This window comes from Martes martes, assembly GCF_963455335.1.
Source record: "Martes martes genome assembly, chromosome: 18".
In the NCBI taxonomy this organism is placed as follows: domain Eukaryota; kingdom Metazoa; phylum Chordata; class Mammalia; order Carnivora; family Mustelidae; genus Martes; species Martes martes.
Genome location: NC_137906.1, coordinates 11,899,765 through 11,918,878, shown reverse-complemented (window position 1 = coordinate 11,918,878; position 19,114 = coordinate 11,899,765). Strand labels below are relative to the sequence as shown.

Here is a 19,114-nt window from a genome sequence, read left to right as displayed (position 1 = left end):
GCGGGGCCAGTGGGAGACAGTCGGTAAGCACGTCAGGCCTGGAGACTGGGAGCGGGTAAACTGAGGCAGGAGAGCGAGAGGAAATGAGACAAAGCAGGAGCAGTCAGAGGTGGAGGGTTGGGGACAGGCGACCGCCAAGAAGATTGGGGCAGTCCCAGCCCATGGGATCCCTCGGGAAGTGGGCTTTCTGCTGGCCTCTTCCGTGGGCGCTCCGCACATGCTCGTGGGGCGGGGGTGTCTAGGGGCCACGCTCAGTGCCCGAGGCTCTAGTGTTGCCTCTGTCTCGGATTCCCTGCGAGGAGCTGCAAGGAGATAAATGGTTAAAAATCATTAGAAAAACAAATTGCTGGGCTCCAGTGGCCCAGTCGCTGGAGTGTGGGATCTCAGGGTTGAGAGCTCGAGCCCCACGCTGGGTGCACAAATTACTTTAAAAAAAAAAAAATCTTAAAAAATGAAAAAGAAAAACAGATAACTCTTTTTGGGGGAAAAAAAAAAAAACCCAAGACTCCCCCTGTCCCCAGACCAGCCCCCAGTGGGGCTGTCTGGCTGTCTCTTCCTTGCGGATGAATTAGCTTCCTTTCTTTTAAAGGCAAAGGTAGTAGACATGAAGCATGAGAAACTGAGGCAAGACCGGAGGAAGGACTTCCCGCCCCAGAGCAGGGGGCCGCAGTGCTTCACAGTGTCCCGCGGACCTGGGCCTGGGTCGGCACGGCCCCCCTTACTGTCTGTGAGACTGTGGGGAGGGCGCCCTCGAGGCTCGTGCTCTGCCCTCAGCTTCCTCCTCCGCCCTGTCTCTCGCCCTCCGCACCACTGTGCCACCCGCGTGGGGCTCCCTGTCCCCCTGCCCCGAGATGGGAATGGCGTATGGCCGCCAAGCCCCAGGGGCACGGTAGTGGCCGGGGTCCCCCGCGTTCGCTCAGCCCGTCTCCTCCCCATCTCTGCAGCCCAGGCTGCCATGGGCTCCGTGGGCAGCCAGCGCCTCAAGGAGCCCAGCGTGGCGGGCACGCCGGAAAGGAGCGTGGCGATGAGCTTCAGCTTCGACAGCTGCCGGCCGGAGGAGGAGGGGACGGCGGGAACGACTCAGGGCCAGGGCGTCCCAGGTTTCACGGACTCTGGTAAGTTGTGGGGGGTGGGGGGGCAAGCTGAGATGGGCCGCGAGAACCCTCGCAGAGCCTTGGGGGGTTCCTTAGCACGGGGCATGGCGTCCATCAGGAGGGATCTGCCGTGGGGACGATCAAGCCGATGTCTTTGTCGCTTTGGTCACCTTTGCTGGCCTCCCTTCAGTGGAGATGGGCAAGGGCCTGAAGGGAGGACCGATGTGAGGTGCGAAAACTTAATTTTCGTCCTGGCTGTGTGACCTTGGACAAGGGCCTAAACCTCTCTGAGTCTCGGTTCTCTTACCTTGAGAAAATGGGCCGGTTTCCTCTGTGACCAGACTTGCTGGGTAGAGGGCCGCGTGCGGGGCTGATGCTGGAAAGGTTTGGGTTCAGCTCCTTTCCTCTGACAGCTTGGGCACGTTGGGCAAGTTACCGTTGTCTGGGCTTTGGTTATGTCTTCTATGAAAGGGGAATGGTCCAGGAGCCATGTTCAGTGTAGCCCCAGAACATGGCTTAGGGCTGTCCCTGTGCTCGGGAGACCCCTGTGATAGCTCATTTTGGGGTGGCTCTAGTTTATGCTGACACAGTTCCAGGCTCGGGAATTGGGGTTTGTTCTCTGGTTCCAGCCCCCCCTCTCTGTACGTGGGAAGCAGAGGTCCTGCTGGCTAAGCCTTGCAGCGGGTTGCTCCCCCGTGCCTTGGCAGAGCCAGCTCTGGGCCCGTCCCCAAGGTGCCAGACATCCCCTGGCCTGGCATGGCACTAGCTAACTTGTGGCCGTGGCCCTGGCAGCTGGTCTTTGGGACCACAGAAGTAGATGGTGGCCATGGCAGTGGTGGTTTTAACTATAGTGGCCTTGGTGACAGTCACGGGGTCACTCAGGGTTCAGCCAAGAAACAGAGCCAGTAGGAGGGACATGGACAGTAGACAGGGTTGTACGAATGATCCCAGTGTAGATATAGGTACCTGCGTATGGGTTTATTTCAGAACAGAAGCAACTACAGTGGAGCCTGGCCAAGTGGCCTGACGTCCATAAGGCAGCTGCTCAGGAAACCCCAGGGGCCTGAGCTATTTAGGGTCTCAGCTCTGGGAAGACCTGAATGTCTTGCCTGATTAGGTCAGGCCCACCCAGGGCAATTTCCTTGTGATTAACTTAGAGTCCACTGAGGAGGGACTTTAATCCACAAAATCCCTTCCCAGCAGCAGCTCAGTCAGCATCGGATTGAACAACGGATTAGTTCAGCCTGCCAAGTGAACCCATTAAACTGACCCATCACAGTCCGCCCCTTGCCCGGCTTGGCTCCCAAACACAGCTCTGTAACTATACTTAATCTCCAAGTAAAGACACTTGACAGAGTCATGCCGCTGCCCAAAGCAACACAGCTAAGCCCTCTACCACCCAAAACACGCCGACGCTTTCTCCGGAGGATGCAAAGCCTGGCGTGTCTTGTTCCTGCCTCTCCCTTGACAGCCCATGATTCAAATACTGAGATTTAATACAAGCGCATCCTTTGTTAGCCCGTCAAGTGATGAAGTGGACAAAACCCCAGATTTGGGTGAATACACAGACACAGACAGACAGACGTATTCCTATTGAGGTCAGGGAGGTCACGTGGCCATGGCTGGAGTTTATAGCCGCCTTTCCCCGCTGCCCAGTCCGCACCCTTTGCCGCCAGCTCCTCAGCCGGTCATGCTTCTTGGCCCAGTGGGGTGACCCAGACCTTCATTTCTAAAGGTTACAGTCAGATTGTTCCGTGTTCCGTGGACTTCAGCCCCAGGGAGCGGAAGTCGTAAGAGGCGCCGTGAGGAGCCTCTTGCTTTGCAGACAAGCTCCTGTTCTGTTCCATCCCTGATCTCCCCTTGGTCGTCAGGATGAACCGCCCCAGCCAGGACGCCAGCCCTCTTCTCTGCCTGTGGCCGGTGGCCGTTTGGCTTCCCGGTCAATGGCACCAGCGTGTCTCCACGCAGAAGTGTTTCTCCCTTGGGAACCTGGACCCTGCCTTGGGGCCAGCAGCCTCGGGGCACAGGGGCGGGAGGCGGCCGCGTTGCTAGCGGGTCTCTGAAGGTCCTCGAGGGCGGTCCCATTCCCACGTCCGTGTGCGCGCTCCCTGGACACCCAAGTGCTGATGGGGGGGACTCAGCCCATGAAAGCGCAGACAGTGTCCTGGGGTGTCTCACCTTGGCTGAGTCTTCCAACGGCCTTTCTGCCGCATTGGTGATGACCGTGGGGGGTTGCCGGGACAGCTCTGACAGTGAAGGGGGGAGGGGTAGCCACAATGCCGGTGGATAGGGCGGCCATGACCGTGGTGGTTATAGGGATGGTGGTGCTACAGTAGACTCTGGTCCTGGCACAGTGGCCAGGCCTTCGAGGGGTCCGTCCCCCTCTTACCAGCTGCCTCTGGCTTTAGCGGTCGATGAGCCGGTGCCCGACGATGGCTACCACGCCATCTACTTCGCGATGCTGCTGGCCGGCGTGGGCTTCCTGCTCCCCTACAACAGCTTCATCACCGACGTGGACTACCTGCACCACAAGTACCCAGGTGGGTCCCCCGCGCCCCGCCCTGCCCCAGCCACGGGCCGGCCGCCGCCCTCCCAAAACTCTGCTTGGGGAGCCTGTGTTGCCGAGTGACTCGGGGCAGCCACTCCCCATCTCTGGGCTGTCAGCCACTTTCGGGCACCTGGCGAGGAGGGGATGTGGACAGCGGGGCTCCCCCTGAGCACCTGCCGCTGGCTGCCCCTCCCCTCGCAGGGACCTCGATCGTGTTCGACATGAGCCTCACCTACATCCTGGTGGCTCTGGCGGCTGTGCTCCTGAACAACGCGCTGGTGGAGAGACTGAGCCTGCACACAAGGATCACCGCGGGTACGCTGCCCGCACACTTGGCCGGCCGCTCACCTCCCCAGGGTCCCGGAGACTTAGTCTCCCCGTGTGTAAAGTGGGCACACCTCCTAGGAACGTAACAGGGTTCAGCATGTGAAAATAGGGTCCAGACTTTTGTGCACCCCCACACTGTGTCATGGGGCCCTGTCTGCTCTTCCCCGTTCCTTATCCTCTTCATGGCAACATCCGTTTCAAGGCCCAGCTCAAATGGTGCCTCCTCCTGGAAGCCTTCCAAGCACTTGTAAAATGTCCTCGGCCCTCTCAGTATTAAGAAAGGCAGACAGAGAGGGCACTTCTGAGTGGGCTCTGCAGGAAAGGTGGGACGAGGGGAGACCCCAGCCCAATGCCCACCGCCCACCTCTCTGGCCTCTCCGCCTAGGCTACCTCTTGGCCTTGGGTCCCCTCCTCTTTATCAGCATCTGTGACGTCTGGCTACAGCTCTTCTCTCATGACCAGGCTTATGCCATCAACCTGGCCGCTGTGGGCACCGTGGCCTTAGGCTGCACAGGTAGGAACCTGGGCCGGGGCACGGGCAGGGCGGGGTGGGGGGTGGTGCTTCCAAGTACCCTGTGCTTCCAGAACCATCCTGCCCATGCCACCGTGCCACCCTGCCACCGGGTTTCGCTTGGACAGTGGCTTTCTAGCTTACCTTTTTAAGTTTTTATTTTAAAACTATTTCAAGCCTACGAAAAGCTTGCAGAATCCCCATAGACCTTTCATGTCAGCTTGCCCGTGGCTGACGTCTTGTCACACAGGCTTTCTCTCTGTCCCCTGTCACACCTGTAGATACGTATACGTTTCACCCCTGAATACATATACATATAAAATAATCTGTGTTTTCACCTTACACCATGTGAGAGTTGCCTAGATACTAACGGTCGAGGGTGTATTTTCTAGAAGGTAGGATGTTTCTTCCATCGCCACGTTACGGCAGCCCGAGTCGGGAAGCCTGACACTGCACAGCGTTATTCTCTGTGACCTGTGTCCGTGTTTCACCTGTCGCCTTGATAGCACCCTTTATAAGCGTTCTGTTTCTGACCCAGGATCTGATCCGGGATCACACCGTGTTCACGGTCACGTCTTTAATCCCTTTAATCCTACCTGGTTCTCGGCTTTCCTCTTTGATGGTGGTGACGCACGGAAAGGTCCTGGCCAGTTGCCTTGTACCCTTCCACACGCTTCGAGCGGAAAGAAATACTTTGCACGCTATGAGCCAGTGGAAGCATTTGGGTGACCATGTGTGTGTTTCAGCGAAGTCAGGGCTCTGGGAAACAGTGTCGTCAGGTCCGTTTTGTTCTGTTCTGTTTTGTTAAAAAGCAGATGCCGGGAAGGAACAGGTGATCCTAGTTTTCCTAGTTTGATCTCTCCGATCTGTCCATGTACACCACGGATTCGCTAACCTGTAGGGTCTGAGCCCTGGCGTCTTAACCCCTAAGATGCCGCTGAATTTCTAGAAGCTTGTTGGTTAGCATGAGAACAGGGAGGCCATGGTAACGCCAATCTCCATGGCTTCCTAGAACAAGACTTATTTCTGGCTCTCACTGCATGTCCCAACATGTGGACGGAGGCGAGGCTCCACGTGGTCACTGGGAACCGGGCCACTGTGGTCCCCGTCTGTCACACGGGGCCTCTTCGGTCACAGCCGCTAGGGGAAGGAAACCCCAGAAGTCCACGGGGGCTTTTCTCTGCCTCGGCTAAATGTGACGCGTGTTGTTTCTGCTTGTGTTTCATTGGCCAGAACTAGTCATGGACTAGTGGTGGGCGGGGTGGGTGGAGCCCATCTCTGTGCCCACAGGTGACCGTGGCATCTCACGGTTGCTTCTCTGTCTCTCCCCCCAAGTGCAGCAATCCAGCTTCTACGGGTACACAGGGATGCTGCCAAAGAGATACACCCAGGGCGTGATGACCGGGGAGAGTGAGTATCTGCAGCGCCCCCCCCAGGAGGAACCCCCAGTGAGTGGCCGAGCTCTGAGCAGGGGACGGGGACCGCCATGTCCCCCTGCCTGGCGGGTGGGGGCAGGGATTCCAGGCAGGAAGGGAACAGCTGTGACGTGTGCACCTCTGTACGGGGGTGCAGACCTTTGTGATGGGAGACGCGGGATCTGCTTCGAGCGGGGCAGGGTCTAGAGGGGCTCGGCGTGCTGGTGCAGCTGGGTGTTCTGTGTGTCTGTGTGTGCGTGTATGCGGGGGCGGGGGGTTGGTGAGCCTGTCCAGACTACGCTGTTCTCCGAGCCCCAGACCCACGCACTGAGCCCTGCCCGGCACCCCCACTCGGCTTCTCAGACTCACTGTCCCAAGACCCCCTCTTCAGTTCCCCTGCCCCTGCTCAGCAAGTGACACCCCCAAACCTGAAGCCTACCCAGCACCCTTAGACTTGCCCTCCAGGCTGATCCCTGCACCCCAGCCCAGGGCCAGGTAGGCGCTCCCCTGTGGCCCTGCCACCCCCGCCCATGTATCAGGGCCCCTTTGCAGCACCTTCCTCAGTCTTCTTTCCACGCCTGGCTGGGTCGGGCCCCGCAGTGCGGTCCAGGCAGAAAGCTGTCTTCGGGGTACTCTGCCCCCCCTACCGTGTGGGGAGGTTGCTCAGATGCCCCCAGGGCTCCGAGCCTTAGGTCTGTGGGATTTGGTTCCAGGAAGGCCCGGGGCAGGCAGATCACTTCTGTGTGTTTTGTCACGGAGGTGAGCGAGGCGGCTGTCGAGTGGTGATTTGGGGTGGCTTAGGCGCCCAGGAACCCCACACCCTGGGAGCAGCCCACAGTGGTCATGGCCTGCTTCTCCCAGACGCTGCCCCGTGGCTCACGGTCACACCCCACACCCACATCTGCCTGCCGAGACCCCACTGCCCTTCCTCGTGATCTCGAGACCACACCCACACCTCCTGTCCGCTCCTGGCACGTGGACAAGGACCACTCATGCCAGCCACTGCCGGGGCTGCTCCCCCTGAGCCTCTGCCTGCCCCCCGACCCTGCTGGGGGCTCCCCCTACCTTCGCCTGCCCCCCATCCTGCTGGGGGCTCCCCCCTAGCCTCTGCCTGCCTCCCCATCCTGCATAGATGTTGGCATTTTTATGCGACGTATTTACAGCACCCCCCCATTGAGCGTTGGGGAGGTAGGACCCCTTTCCCCCCTGTCCCTACTGTGTCCCCAGCGCTGGATGGTGCCAGGTACACAGCAGGTGCAGTATAAATGCTCCTGGGTTGTGCATATGAGCAGGCCACGGTGCCAAGGAAGAGTCGTCTGAGCAGGCGCGTTCTGTGAACAGCATGTCTGGGGCCTGGGCCTGGGCTGAGGCAGGTGCAGGTGCTGGGCTGTGGCCGGCCGGGGGTGGGGCCAGGTCGGGGCAGGGGGGCTTTAAGTGGACATTGGGGCCCAGGCCCAGCACGCGTGATCCCCACCCAGGCACAGCGGGCGTGATGGCGTCCCTGAGCCGCATCCTCACCAAGCTGCTGCTGCCGGACGAGCGGGCCAGCACGCTCATCTTCTTCCTGGTGTCCGCCGGCCTGGAGCTGCTCTGCTTCCTGCTGCACCTGCTGGTGCGGCGCAGCCGGTTCGTGCTCTACCACACGGCGCGGCCCCGCGACAGCCGCCCGGGCCGCAGAGCCGGCTACCGTGTGCACCACGACGTCGCCGCGGGGGACGTCCACTTCGTGAGTGTGCCGGTCGCTGCCGCCGCCAGGCCCCCTGCAGCCATGGCCTCCGCCACGGTGGGGTCTCCGGCTCCTTCCCCAGGCCCTCCTCCCATCTGCGACCCGAGGCCTGGCTGGCACAAGCCGCGCGGAGCCGTCCTGCGGGGCGGGGCGCCCTCTGGTGGTGGCGGGGCTGCATGGCCCGGGAGGGCCCAGGGTGGGCGCCCACGGGAGGGCGCCAGGAGGGTCGCGTGGGGGGTGGGAGGACAGCATCCCTGCTCCGGGGGGCCCTCTGCAGTGAAGTCCTCGCAGACGGGGCCCAGAGAGTACCCTGGGCTCTGCCCGGGAAAGGCGGTCCTGGGCCCGAGCCATGGGGAGGGGCTGCAAGGTCTCCCAGTGCTGGCACAAATGGGGCCCCTCGGTGGTCAGGGAGGTTCCCCGAGAAGTGGCCTCTGGACTGAAACCTGCCCTGTGTGGTGGGTAGCTGCGAAGATCCACAGGAAAGGCATTGGGGGCCGAGGGGAAAGCCAGGGCAGATACTTGGGGGGCTGGAGAGCCCCTTCCTGTCCCATAGCCCACCGGGCTCCATCCTCCCTCCAGGAGCACCAAGGCCCAGGCCTGGTCAATGGCGGGTCCCCAAAGGACAGCCCGGCCCATGAGGTGACCGGCGGGGGCGCCTACACGCGCTTCGACATGCCTCAGCCCAGAGTGACACGGAGCTGGCCCTCCTTCCAAGGTGGGGGCAGAGGATGGGGCGGTGGGGCTGTCTGGGCATTGCCGGGGGCGCCCCCTGACCCCCGGCCCCCGCCCACAGCCTTGCTGCTGCACCGCTATGCCGTGGCCCGCGCCATCTGGGCCGACATGCTCTCCATCGCCGTGACCTACTTCATCACACTGTGCCTATTCCCGGGGCTCGAGTCCGAGGTTCGCCACTGCGTCCTGGGCGAGTGGCTGCCCATCCTCATCATGGCCGTGTTTAACCTCTCTGACTTCGTGGGCAAGGCAGGTTTGCAGCCCCTCCCCTGCCCCTGGGATAGGAGAGGGCACCGCGGGGTTGAGGTGGCAGAGCCCGGGGCCCTGTGGGGAGGGTCCTTGGGGAGGGGCAGGCCCTGAGCTGAGGACACCTGAGCTCCCGAGTGGGGAGGGGAACAGCCAAGCTAAGACGCCCTCCCAGACGGTGTACCCCACCCGCCCCGGGGGGGACCCCAGTGACCCTGCAGGGCAGCTCCTCGCTGTCGGTTCCCACAAGGGCTGAGGCTGACGTCATCCTTGTGTCTGTGCTCCCTAGCTAAGGGGCCTCTGGAAGTACTAGAAAGTACTACCAGGGAGCAGGTCCCCCAAGGGGCCAGGAAAACGTGGGCACAGTGCCCACTACAAGCGCAGGGCAGGGTTAGAGATCAGGGTTCGGGTAAGCTCGAGATTGTCATCTCCAGGGCAGGCCGGATGTGGGCCTTCTTCTGGTGAAGGAACATGAGGCTCAGAGAAGTGAAGCCCTTTGCCTGAGGTCACACAGCAGCGTGGTCCGAGAAAGGAATCTGGTTCACAAGGGAGCAAGGCTTAGTTAGTGGGCTCGACCCCTAATCCAGCTGCTTCCTGCTCCGCGAACTGTTGCAGGTGCACCAGACCCTCAGGGCCTCACTTCTCAGGCAGGGTCAGGAGCCTGGAGGTCTGCACCCTGAGAAGGTGCGGGGGACACGGGGGGAACCCATGCAGCGCCCAGATAGAAGCAGAGTGTAGCGAGGACTGTGCGTTGCTGTAACAAGGGATTTGATGGATTGAGTGGTCACAGCTGACAAAGAACAGGGACACACCCTGGGCTGGGAGCACCCAGGGACAGGGACCGTGTCTGGGGGCCTCAGTGGGGACGGGAGGGGCAGTGGGCTCGGGAGAGACCGTGAACATGCCCGGCCCCCCACAGATCCTGGCGGCTCTGCCCGTGGACTGGCGGGGCCCCCACCTGCTGGCCTGCTCTTGCCTGCGTGTGGCTTTCATTCCTCTCTTCATCCTGTGCGTCTACCCCAGCGGCGCGCCCACCCTGCGCCACCCAGCCTGGCCCTGTGTCTTCTCTCTGCTCATGGGTGTTAGCAGCGGCTACTTTGGCAGTGTGCCCATGATCCTGGCGGCGGGCAAAGTGAGCCCCAAGCAGCGCGAGCTGGCAGGTAAGGCAGGGAAATGGAGGCCCTCGGAAACCAAGGCCATGTAGCCCACAGGTGCCTCGGGGTTCCAAGGTCAAGTCGAGCTCAGGGAGCTCAGAGGGGCGGAACGTGCATCAGTCACTTATTTCTCCAGGCATCGCACACCTACTCTGAGTCCTGACTGTGCCAGGCCCGGTTCCAGGCACCAGGGACCTGGGGCAATGATCCCTGTGCTCACGGGGCTGACAGTCTCAAGGTGACGCGTGACAACACGTGCAACGTGTTGAGTGGTGGACAGAAGCATGACAGAGAAAAGCCAAGTGGAGAAAAGGGATGCGGTTGTGGGGCTGGGGAATTTGCAATGTTAAGTGGGGCAGTCAGGGAAGGCCTCCCCAGGGAGGTGAGTTTTGAGCAAAGAGCTGGAGGAAGTGGGGAGGGAGCCAGCCGTGGGGCAATGGAAGGGAACAGGCCTTGCGAAAGCCGGGGAGCACAACCCACGGTGGGGTGGGGGGGGGCGCGAGGGTAGGTAGGGATGGGAGGCCTGAAGAGGGGCAGGACCGGAATGTGTGTTAAGACCCCTTCCAGTGCTGCCTGGACAGCGAGAGGCAACAGCAGAGGCAGTGGGGGAGGGAGGCACTGCTGAGCTCGTCCAGACTGTAGGGGACAGGGGCTCTGAGAGGGCGGGGTGCCGCGTCTCTGCAAGAAAGAGGCGGATGTTGGATCGGTTTAGATGGTAGAGCCCCCAGGGCCGGCTGGTGGATTGGGAGACCAGATGTGACACAGGAATCGGAGGTCAAGAGGGAGTCCCCAGGCTGGGGCTGTTTACCATCACCGCCCACTGCAATGGAAGGGAAGGAGGGTTGAGGGCACGCGGTCCTGCAGTGTGTTCTGGGCACGGTGGTTCGAGAAGCCCTTAGACGTCCTGGATTGTCCATGACGAGGAGGGATGTGCAGATGGGAGGCAGGAGACAAGTGAAGCAGACAGGGCCTGGGGACCCCGTGAATCCACTGGGGCGTAACGGTCCCCGGCTGGCCGCCTGCTCCACGCCCGAGGAGCCGCAGCATGGACCCCGGGCCGCCGGGGAGGTCCTCTGAGCGCCCGCCTGCCACCTCAGGTCCGGTGTCGTCCGCAGGGAACACCATGACCGTGTCCTACATGACAGGGCTGACGCTGGGCTCGGCGGTGGCCTACTGCACCTACAGCCTCACCCGGGACACTCCCAGCAGCTGCCTCCACACGTCCGCCAACTTCTCCCTCCCCTCCGGCCTCTGAACCAGGCCTGGGCACCCCCCGCACCACAGCCCCTGACCCGAGGCCCGAGGCCCCCTCCCACCCCCCTGCCTACAGTGCCTGCGGGACCCCGGCCTCCTCCCCGTGACAGTCTCGCCCGTCAGTCTGGCCCCAGGGTTCTGCTGAGCCATCGGCCACCTAGGCCACCCAGCACTGTGCTCCCTGTTCTGTCTCACACCTGCCCTTTACCCTGTGTGTGCAGTGACCCCTGGGGCCGCGGCCATCCCCCGCCCGGAGGTCAGACCACCCCACCCGTGGCCCCCGACCCCAGCCCTCCTTCACCAGGGAGCCCTCCTCAAGAACCTAAGAGGTTCTCAGGAGAGGGGCTCCCCACTCCCCCCCATTCCCAAACACTGGTTCTCCCAAGCAAAATGCATTTGCCATGAAGGAACAGTAGCCTTGGGTCCCAGTGGCCTCAGACCATGGTCTCCACTGGCCTCTCCACAACCACAGCTTCTGCACCGGCCCAGGTGCCCCCGTCCCCCTGCTGCCGTGCACCCGGGCGCCCACCTGACGCCACCGGCCTGGCGGTCTGCACCTGCCTGGGGACCCCCATCGCGTCTCTGGCTGCTACAAGGGACACACTCCGGCTGAAGTCATGGCTTGCTTGACTCCTTGATCCTCATTCAGTGAGGCCCAGGGAGGGACGTGAGTCCCTGCGAGGAGGGAGGGGTGCAGGGTCCCTGCCCAGCCAGGACCCTCGAGCTGAGGGGATCCTGGAGCGTTTTGCCAAAGACAGGCTTTTCCAGGGGAGGAGAGCCTGCCCTGCCACGCCCATGGCACCCCTGTGAGCACCCCGCCCCTGTGTCCTGTCCCCCGTCTGTCCACTAACTGTACCGCACTGGCCATTAAAAGATGAAGGCAGAGACCTGCCCAGCTGCGGCCTCTGAGTAGCATCTGTGAGAGTGGGGGCTGTCCCCGCCACCTCGTTCACTGGGGGTTGGGGAAGGGGTCCTGGCGGGATGGGGCCACCCACATGGCTGGGACCTCGGTTTTCCCATCTGCCAAGTGGCCTTGTCCATATCCAGGCCTGAAGTTCCTAGGTGGGGGGCAGGGGTGAACCAGTCCTGTAGCGGGGGGGGCTCCACGCACCAGCTAGGCGGTGGACAGTGGCGTGGTCACTGGAAGCATCTGGGGTGTGTAGGGCACCTTGGTGCTCCTTCAGCTCTCGGGTCAGGGAGAAGGGCTGCACCCCATGCTTTTGAGGCAGGGGAAGCTTGCCCCCTGCCCACAGGGATGGAGCCAGGACCGGAGGCTGAAGGTGCTGGGCTCCAGTCTTGCTCATGCTGCTGATTCGTGGGATACGAACAACTTTTCGGTTTGGTGCCTTAGTTTCCCCAAGCAGTGGTGTTGGTGCACTTTTTGGTGTGAGTCCCTTGGAGAAGGTTTACAGAGACGGGCTGGCCGTCAAAGGGGCTGTGGTCCAGGCCTGCAGCCTCGGGGACCCACCCACCGCCCTCCCCCAACCCTGCCCCACCAGGTGGGCGCCCTGGGCAGCCATGGGAGCCAAGACCTCGAGGCAATACCACAAGGGGCCACCAGGTGGCACCAGCACACTGCTCCAGGTGGGTGTGGCCGCCAGGGGGCCGGCGACTCCGTTTCTCTGACTCAAAAGGCCCACCAGGGTCCTTCCCTTGGCAGGTCGCTGGGCAAGTACCTGTGGGGTCAGCCTGAGAGCTGACAGGGCAGGAGGGGGGTGGCAGCACTAGGAGCAGGGCCCAGCCTCCCCCCAACCCTGGAGGGGTGCGTCCCGCATCCCCACCCCTGCCCAGGATCCCTGACACCACGGCACTGGCCTTGGGGTCTGCAGATGGGGGCGTGGCTGGGAGTGCTGATCTCTGCACTTTCAAGGGGGGAGACCAGAGGTGCAACACCTCCAGCCTCGGACTGGCCAAGAGTGCTTTTGGCACCCATGGTCCTGTCCCCTATCTCAGCCACCCAGCACAGCCACTTCTGGCTTTTGATGTGGCCAGGGCCACTGAGAAACCCTTCATTTCCCTCCACTGACAGGAGCTTGGGTGTAAACAGCCCCACATGAGGGGAGGCGCCCCCCACTCCTGGCCCTGGAAAGTTAGAGGGCCCCCCCCAGCCCCCGAAATAAACCACTCCAGACAACAGCAGTTCTCCGATTATAGCTTTTTCTCTTTTGTTTTCTTTTTTTATGAAAAAGATCACACAGAATTCGCCAACAAAATTCCAAAAGAAACTTAAAAAAAAAAAAAAAAGGAAAACAGTAAGTCCCCCAAAAAACAAAACCGAAGTCTGGCTTTTCCTTCCCTTAAGATTGTCTGGACGAGGCCTCCCGTCCCCCTGGAAGGCGCAGGGGCTGGTAAGTGCTCTCGGGGCCGAGCGCGGGGGGAGCAGGTCCGCTGCGCCCGGCCGGCCCCCTCTCCCTCCCTCCGCCTCTGCTCTCCCTAACTGCTTCTCTGTTCTGGGGACGAGTACAGTACACCTGGGCCGGGTGGGGGGGGTGTGGGGTGTGCTCAGGACAAGGGAGGCCCGTGAAGCTGGGTGCTAGACACTCACAATCTAATAGGAAACAAAAAATAATATTCTGCACGTCAGAATGTGTTCGCTTTTTTTATAATTTCATAGCTATTTTTCACAGTTTTAAAAAGTTTATATTTATATATATTTATATATATTTATCTTTATATATATAATTAAAAAGTTGACTCCATTTAAAGGCGTATGATACAGGGGCGGGGAGAGTCTCTTGTCTTGGTACAATAGAACTGTACAGGTTAGAGAGCTGCCGCTCCCTCCAGGCGGCCGGGGCCGGGGCTTCAGCACCATTGGGGTTGTGTGTAGTGTACGGGACCAGGCCGGGAGGGGTGGGCCTCCCCCGGGCCTCAGGGTGAGCAGCCTCCCCCCAACCTGGCACCTGGCTCTTGCGCCGGAGTCCAGGCCATCCTGAGAGGGCAGAGGCCGGGCCCCTGGCCGGAGCCCCGAGCAGGCCTGGCCTGGCCGGTGAGAGGGCAGGCATCTGGCCGCCCCCCCCAAATCACGGCTGGAGGCCTGGGGTGCAGCTCTGTGCTGAGGGGGGTTGGGCCCTAAGAGCCCCGGGGAGGGCCCTCAAGCAGCAGGAACCCCAGAGCGAGTGTCAGTTTGGCTCCTTGGAAAACCCCCTCCCCGCTGCATCCCTGCTGGGCCTTGGCCTCAGCCTGGAGGCGCTTGGGTCCTAAGTCCTGGGGGCCCCGCCCGGCCAAGTGCTTACAAGGTGCTGGAGGGGCGGCCCCAGCCCAGGGCCCAGCAGAGCCATACCCTGATAGCAGAGAGGAGCCCCGGCGGGAGGGGCGCTGGGGTTGTGGGAGGGGGGCTGGGGACGTGTGCACACGCGTGCACGCAGGTGCATGCATACAGGCACACACATGTACACACTCACGTACGCCGGGCCGTCCAAGGGCACACTTGCATGCACACAACCAACGCGTGTGGTCCCCGAGACGTGGCAGTGATGGTGAGGGGCCCCCGTCGGCCCTCGGGGCGCGAGGCAGCCGGCAGGGCGCGGGGCGCTCAGCAGAGCACGGGCACGCCGTCGGTGGAGAAGATCATGCCCGTGGTGGGCTCGTAGGTGCCCGCGAGGTAGTACAGACCCTCGCTGTCCTGGTACTTCTTGGTCTTGAGCATCTGCTCGTACTGCTCCAGGCCCACCACCAGGCACTTGTGCGACACGGTCTGCACATCGTTCTCGTCCACGTGGGAGGACTGGTAGAGGGCACGCTGCGGGCACGGCGGGCGGGCGTCAGGGCTGGGGGGCCCCTGAGGGCAGAGACAGAGAAAGACCCCTCCACCCACCCCAGAGAGGCCAAGGCCAGGGCTCAAACACAGAGAACAAAAGAGATCCGACAGACACACAGACCAACACAAAGGCCCCAAGGGCCCCAAAGTGCCGGGAGACAGCACAGCAGACAGCACCGAGCCAGACACAGGGGCCCGGACGCACCCCATCCGTGCTGGGTGCGGAGAGCCTGCGGGGCCTGGCCTCCACCCTGAGTCCCTACCTCCATGAAGTCCTTCCTCTGGCTGGAGGCCCGCAGGGCGGCGGGGAGGCTGCGGCCTGACTTCTGGTCCCAGTGCTGCGTGTGGGACGGACAGAGGGAGGCTGTGAGTCCTGCGCAGCTGTGCCCGACTCTTGAGCCCAGACCCCCCGGCCCCCCACCTCTGGGCTGCCCCCCCCCCGCCCCCGGCCTCACCTGGCCCTCGTGGAGGCGCTTGCCCGGGCTGGTCTCCTCAGGGTGGTAGAACCACTTGACGCGGACCACCATGTTGCTGCCCCACGACTCCCACATGCTCTGGATGCGGCCGATGTACGGCAGGTTGGGGCGGCCGGCGGACAGGAACACGGCGCAGTCCCCGATGCGGATCATCTCCTTGCCGCGCACGATGGCCTTGTAGAAGAGCTTACGGGCCTTGCCCTTCATGCCGCGGCGCTGCGGGACACGCTGTGGGTCAGGGGGCCCCGGCCAGCCCGCCCCCCGTCCCTGAGCTCGGGCGTCCTGTGGGGGGCGGGCTGGGAGGGAGCTGACCCCCTGCTCACTCTAGCTGGGGAGCCTTCCTCACCCCTCCACACACGGAGCGCCTGACACGGACAACCCGCCGCTAGGAGGAGCTCCTGTTCCCTGTTCCGGAGCGGTGCTGGCACCGGCGCCTGGGAGGGCCCGCAGACCCCCGACCCACTGTCCAGGAGGCTCGTGCAGCCGGGCCCAGAGAAGGACAGTGAGCCCCAACAAGGGAACAGGGCAGGCTCCCACCCCCCCACAGTGGTCACTTAGCCCTTCGGGTCACCGGCTGCACAGCCCTGTTCTTAAACCCCTGCAGGTGGCGTGGGGCTGGGAGTCGGCCGCCCAGGTGGCCTGATCGGGTGCTGTCCTGGACCACATCCACCCCCCCGCCCCGGGACGTTCCTGACTAAGGTCAGCCCGGGACCCACATGATCCAGCACGAGGCACACATCGGCCAGGCCCCCAGAGCGTGCTGGGGTTTTCTGTCACTCAACAAACCCTTCATAGGCTGGCACGGAGATAGACATGCGGGTCCAAAGACAGAACACACCAAAACGCCAAAACCCACCACAGCCCCAAGCAGCTGTGGGGCAACCCCCGCCCCCAGGACCGGACCTCAGCAAAGCTGAGCCCTCCCACGGAAGCAGCACGAGCTCAAGCTCAGATCTGAAACTCCCTCAGCCGGGGGGACTCGTCCAGTTTGCCTGAACAGGGGAAACCTACATGCTCATTTCCAACCTGCTCCGGCATCCCCTTTCCCTACTTTTAACTCCTTGGACCCCAGTGGGGACAGACTTTCTCAATGTCTTTGTCACTGAACCCTATAGGTCCTAAACACCGCTGAAGTTCTTCTCAGCTCAAGGCTGAAAATAAATTCGAGCTGAAGTGGGCGGCTACGGTTCCTACACCAACCCGTCTCTGACAGCCACCAGGCTATCCGCCACCCGTGGCCACTCCCTCCCTCCTCAGTCCACTCCGCTCCCCGGGGGAGGGGGGGCCACTATGACAAGGGTGGCCAAGTGACCCTAGGCCTGGGCAACCAGCACCTGCTCCCTTCGATCACGGGTGGGTGGGCACCCAATCCAGCCCCCACAGCGAAAGTTGTGCTTCCTTCTGGGGTCACACGCCCCCTCCCCCAGAGGACAGCTAAGCACGAAGCCCACGCCGAGTCTGGGGGGTTCTGAGAGCCCCTCTGCATGGTGCCTCGATGCCCACCCTGGGGGCCCATCCCTGCCTGCTTTCTGGCCTGTGTCCGCAGAGGGGCAGGTCTGGGCCCCCACATCACACGCAGCACTGCTGGGGGTGGGTGGGGAGGACGTGGCTTTGGACACCAGACCTGGCGGCCACGAGCACAACGTGGGATCGCCTCACACGGCTCATCCCGACCCCCCCGGTTCTCGGCGGACAGGAGGAGATGGGAGGACGGGCACACGCCGGCAGACACCCCCCCCAACCCTGCCCCTCAGGTACCTGGGTGGGCTTGCCGAACCACTTCCAGAGCTGCCGGGCAGGCAGGAAGGCGGCGATCTTGGGCCGGTTCTCCACCGACGGCAGGCGCTGCCGCTTGGCCAGCTCCTTGGTGGTCGGGAGGTGGACGCCCTCCCTCTTCTTCGGTCGGCTCTTGGCCCCCGCCCCGGCCTGAGCCTTGGGCGGCAGCGGCTGCGGGGGCTGCGGCGGGGGCGCTTGGGGCGGGGGCGCTGGCGTCTTCTTGCCTGGGGAGTGGGCCGAGGAGCGCCCCTTGCCCGCCGGCTTGGGCGCCTTGCTGGGGAGAGCCGGGGGGGCGGACGGGCCGGCCGCGGGGGCGGGCGCCGCCTCGTCGTCGGAGCTGCAGGAAGAGTCGTCGGTGGTGGACGAGGAGGACGACGATGACGAGGACGACGAGGAGGAGGAGGATGAAGAGGACGACGAGGAAGAGGACGAGGATGACGAGGAAGAGGACGACGAGGATGAGGAGGACGACGATGACGAGGACGACGAGGATGAGGAGGATGACGACGAGGACGATGACGAGGAGGACGAGGATGAGGACGCCCGGGAGCTGGAGGCGCTGCAGTTCCGACCGCCGCCACCCTGGGCCTCCTCCTCCCCCTCGGTCTCGGAGCTGCTGCTGCTGCCGCCGCCGCTGTCGCTGCTGCTGCCGCCGCTCTCCGACTCCTCAGCCCCGTCCTGCTCCGCCTGGCCCTTGTCCGGGCTCTTGGGGTGGCCCGAGCTCTCGAACTCGAGCCCGACCCCGGGCTCCTGGGCCAGCTCGCCGTCCGCGGCCTTGGGCCGGGCGGCCTTGGGCTCGCCGCCGCCCGCGGCTGGGGGGTAGCCGCCCAGGGTCAGGAGGCCCTTGGGCTCCTGCCAGCCGCCCGCCCCTGCGTCCTCTCGCAGCAGCAGGGCCTCTTTGGCCTTCTTGCTTTTGGGCGACGTCACGCCCTCGTGGTCCAGCTTGACGAGCAGCTCGGCCTCCTCCCCGGGCCTCCGGGGGCCCTTGGGGGCCGCCTCTTCAGCAGCCCGCGCTTTCTTGGGCTTGGGCCGGGTGGCAGGCATGGTGATGGGCATGGCGACGAGGGGGGCGGGGGCCAGGACCGCGGTGGGGGCCGGCAGCTCCCCAAAGGGCTCGGGAGCCGGACAGCTGGTGAAGGTGGATGGTGCCGGGCTGGGCTGGGGGGGTGCTGGGCGGGCCTTAGGGGCTTTGGCCCGCTTGTCCGCGGGTTCTGGGGGGCTCTTCTTGGAACTCGGGGTGCTGATGGGCTCCAGGGCCAACGGGGTACTGGGGACCTCCTCTGTCGGGCCCCCCTCCTCCAGGACGGCAGCTCTATCTAGAAGAAAGAAGAAAAAAGCTTCCGTGAGGCCGGAGCCAGGGGCTTCCGGAACCAGAAAGCCCTGTTTCAAGCCCGGCCCTGCGCGCCCCTGAGCAGCGCCCACTCTGGGCTCCCCAGTCACTGTCATCCTATCGGTGGAGACCCCAATGTGGTCCCCGGCTGTCTTGGCTCCTAGCACTTGTCCCCGGATGCTGGAGTGAACCACCTGACTGAACCTCCACTCTGCCCCCAACAGACCAACGTGCCTCCCAGGGCCTCAATCTCCCAATCTGTCACACAGTCCAAGTACCCCTGAGACCAAGTCGCCACAGAGGCGTGTGGCCCGTGCACACCCATTCCCACACCTGCCCCTGGGCCTCGGCCAAGGCCGAGCTGGGGCTGACATACCACTCTTGGCTTTGGTGCTGGGTTTCCGCCCACGCCCTCGTGCCTTGGCGCCGGGCTCCTCCGTCCCCAGGGCACTGCCATCTTTGCTGTCCCCGGTGTCTTTGCTGGTCTTCCGGCTGCGGCGCTTGGCACTTGGCACCAGGAGAGCTGGGGAGGGCTCCGCACCTGCAGGGCACACAGACGGGGGCTCAGGCCCAGGTCTCTGCTCTCCTGGCCACCCAAGTGTTGTCTGTCGTGGGGGACAGGGGCTGACCCCACATGGCCTGCCTACAGGGGCTGCACGGCTGGGGAGAGCGGCCCCGTCTGCAGGGGTGCAGTCAGGTGTATGCACGCACAGAAAGCTCCATGGGGCTCCTCAAACGAACAGCGTGGGTGCAGCTGAGCCAAGA

General features: G+C 63.2%; 2 protein-coding genes across 8 annotated transcripts in view; one reads left to right on the top strand and one right to left on the bottom strand.

The window, feature by feature from the left end:
- Window positions 1–955: 955 nt before the first annotated feature.
- On the top strand, window positions 956–11,901 carry SLC29A4 (solute carrier family 29 member 4; the record flags this gene model as incomplete). Its single annotated transcript, XM_080830463.1, has 10 exons — window positions 956–1,115; window positions 3,503–3,634; window positions 3,844–3,957; window positions 4,355–4,483; window positions 5,816–5,890; window positions 7,374–7,621; window positions 8,201–8,336; window positions 8,415–8,602; window positions 9,519–9,759; window positions 10,869–11,901. The coding sequence occupies 10 exons, from the start codon at window positions 956–958 to the stop codon at window positions 11,006–11,008; spliced, it is 1,563 nt and encodes a 520-aa protein (XP_080686589.1). The 3' UTR covers window positions 11,009–11,901.
- Window positions 11,902–13,155: 1,254 nt separating this feature from the next.
- TNRC18 (trinucleotide repeat containing 18) overlaps window positions 13,156–19,114 on the bottom strand; it is an 86,761-nt gene continuing 80,802 nt past the window's right edge. For all 7 annotated transcript variants that reach the window (XM_080830343.1, XM_080830340.1, XM_080830344.1 and 4 more), the window contains 5 exons: window positions 18,726–18,890; window positions 17,002–18,335; window positions 15,223–15,459; window positions 15,031–15,105; window positions 13,156–14,749 (listed from right to left, as the gene is read on the bottom strand). In XM_080830343.1, the coding sequence (XP_080686469.1) occupies window positions 14,543–14,749; window positions 15,031–15,105; window positions 15,223–15,459; window positions 17,002–18,335; window positions 18,726–18,890 (2,018 nt within the window). In that variant the 3' untranslated portion in view covers window positions 13,156–14,542. The remainder of the gene's footprint in view (window positions 14,750–15,030; window positions 15,106–15,222; window positions 15,460–17,001; window positions 18,336–18,725; window positions 18,891–19,114) is intronic.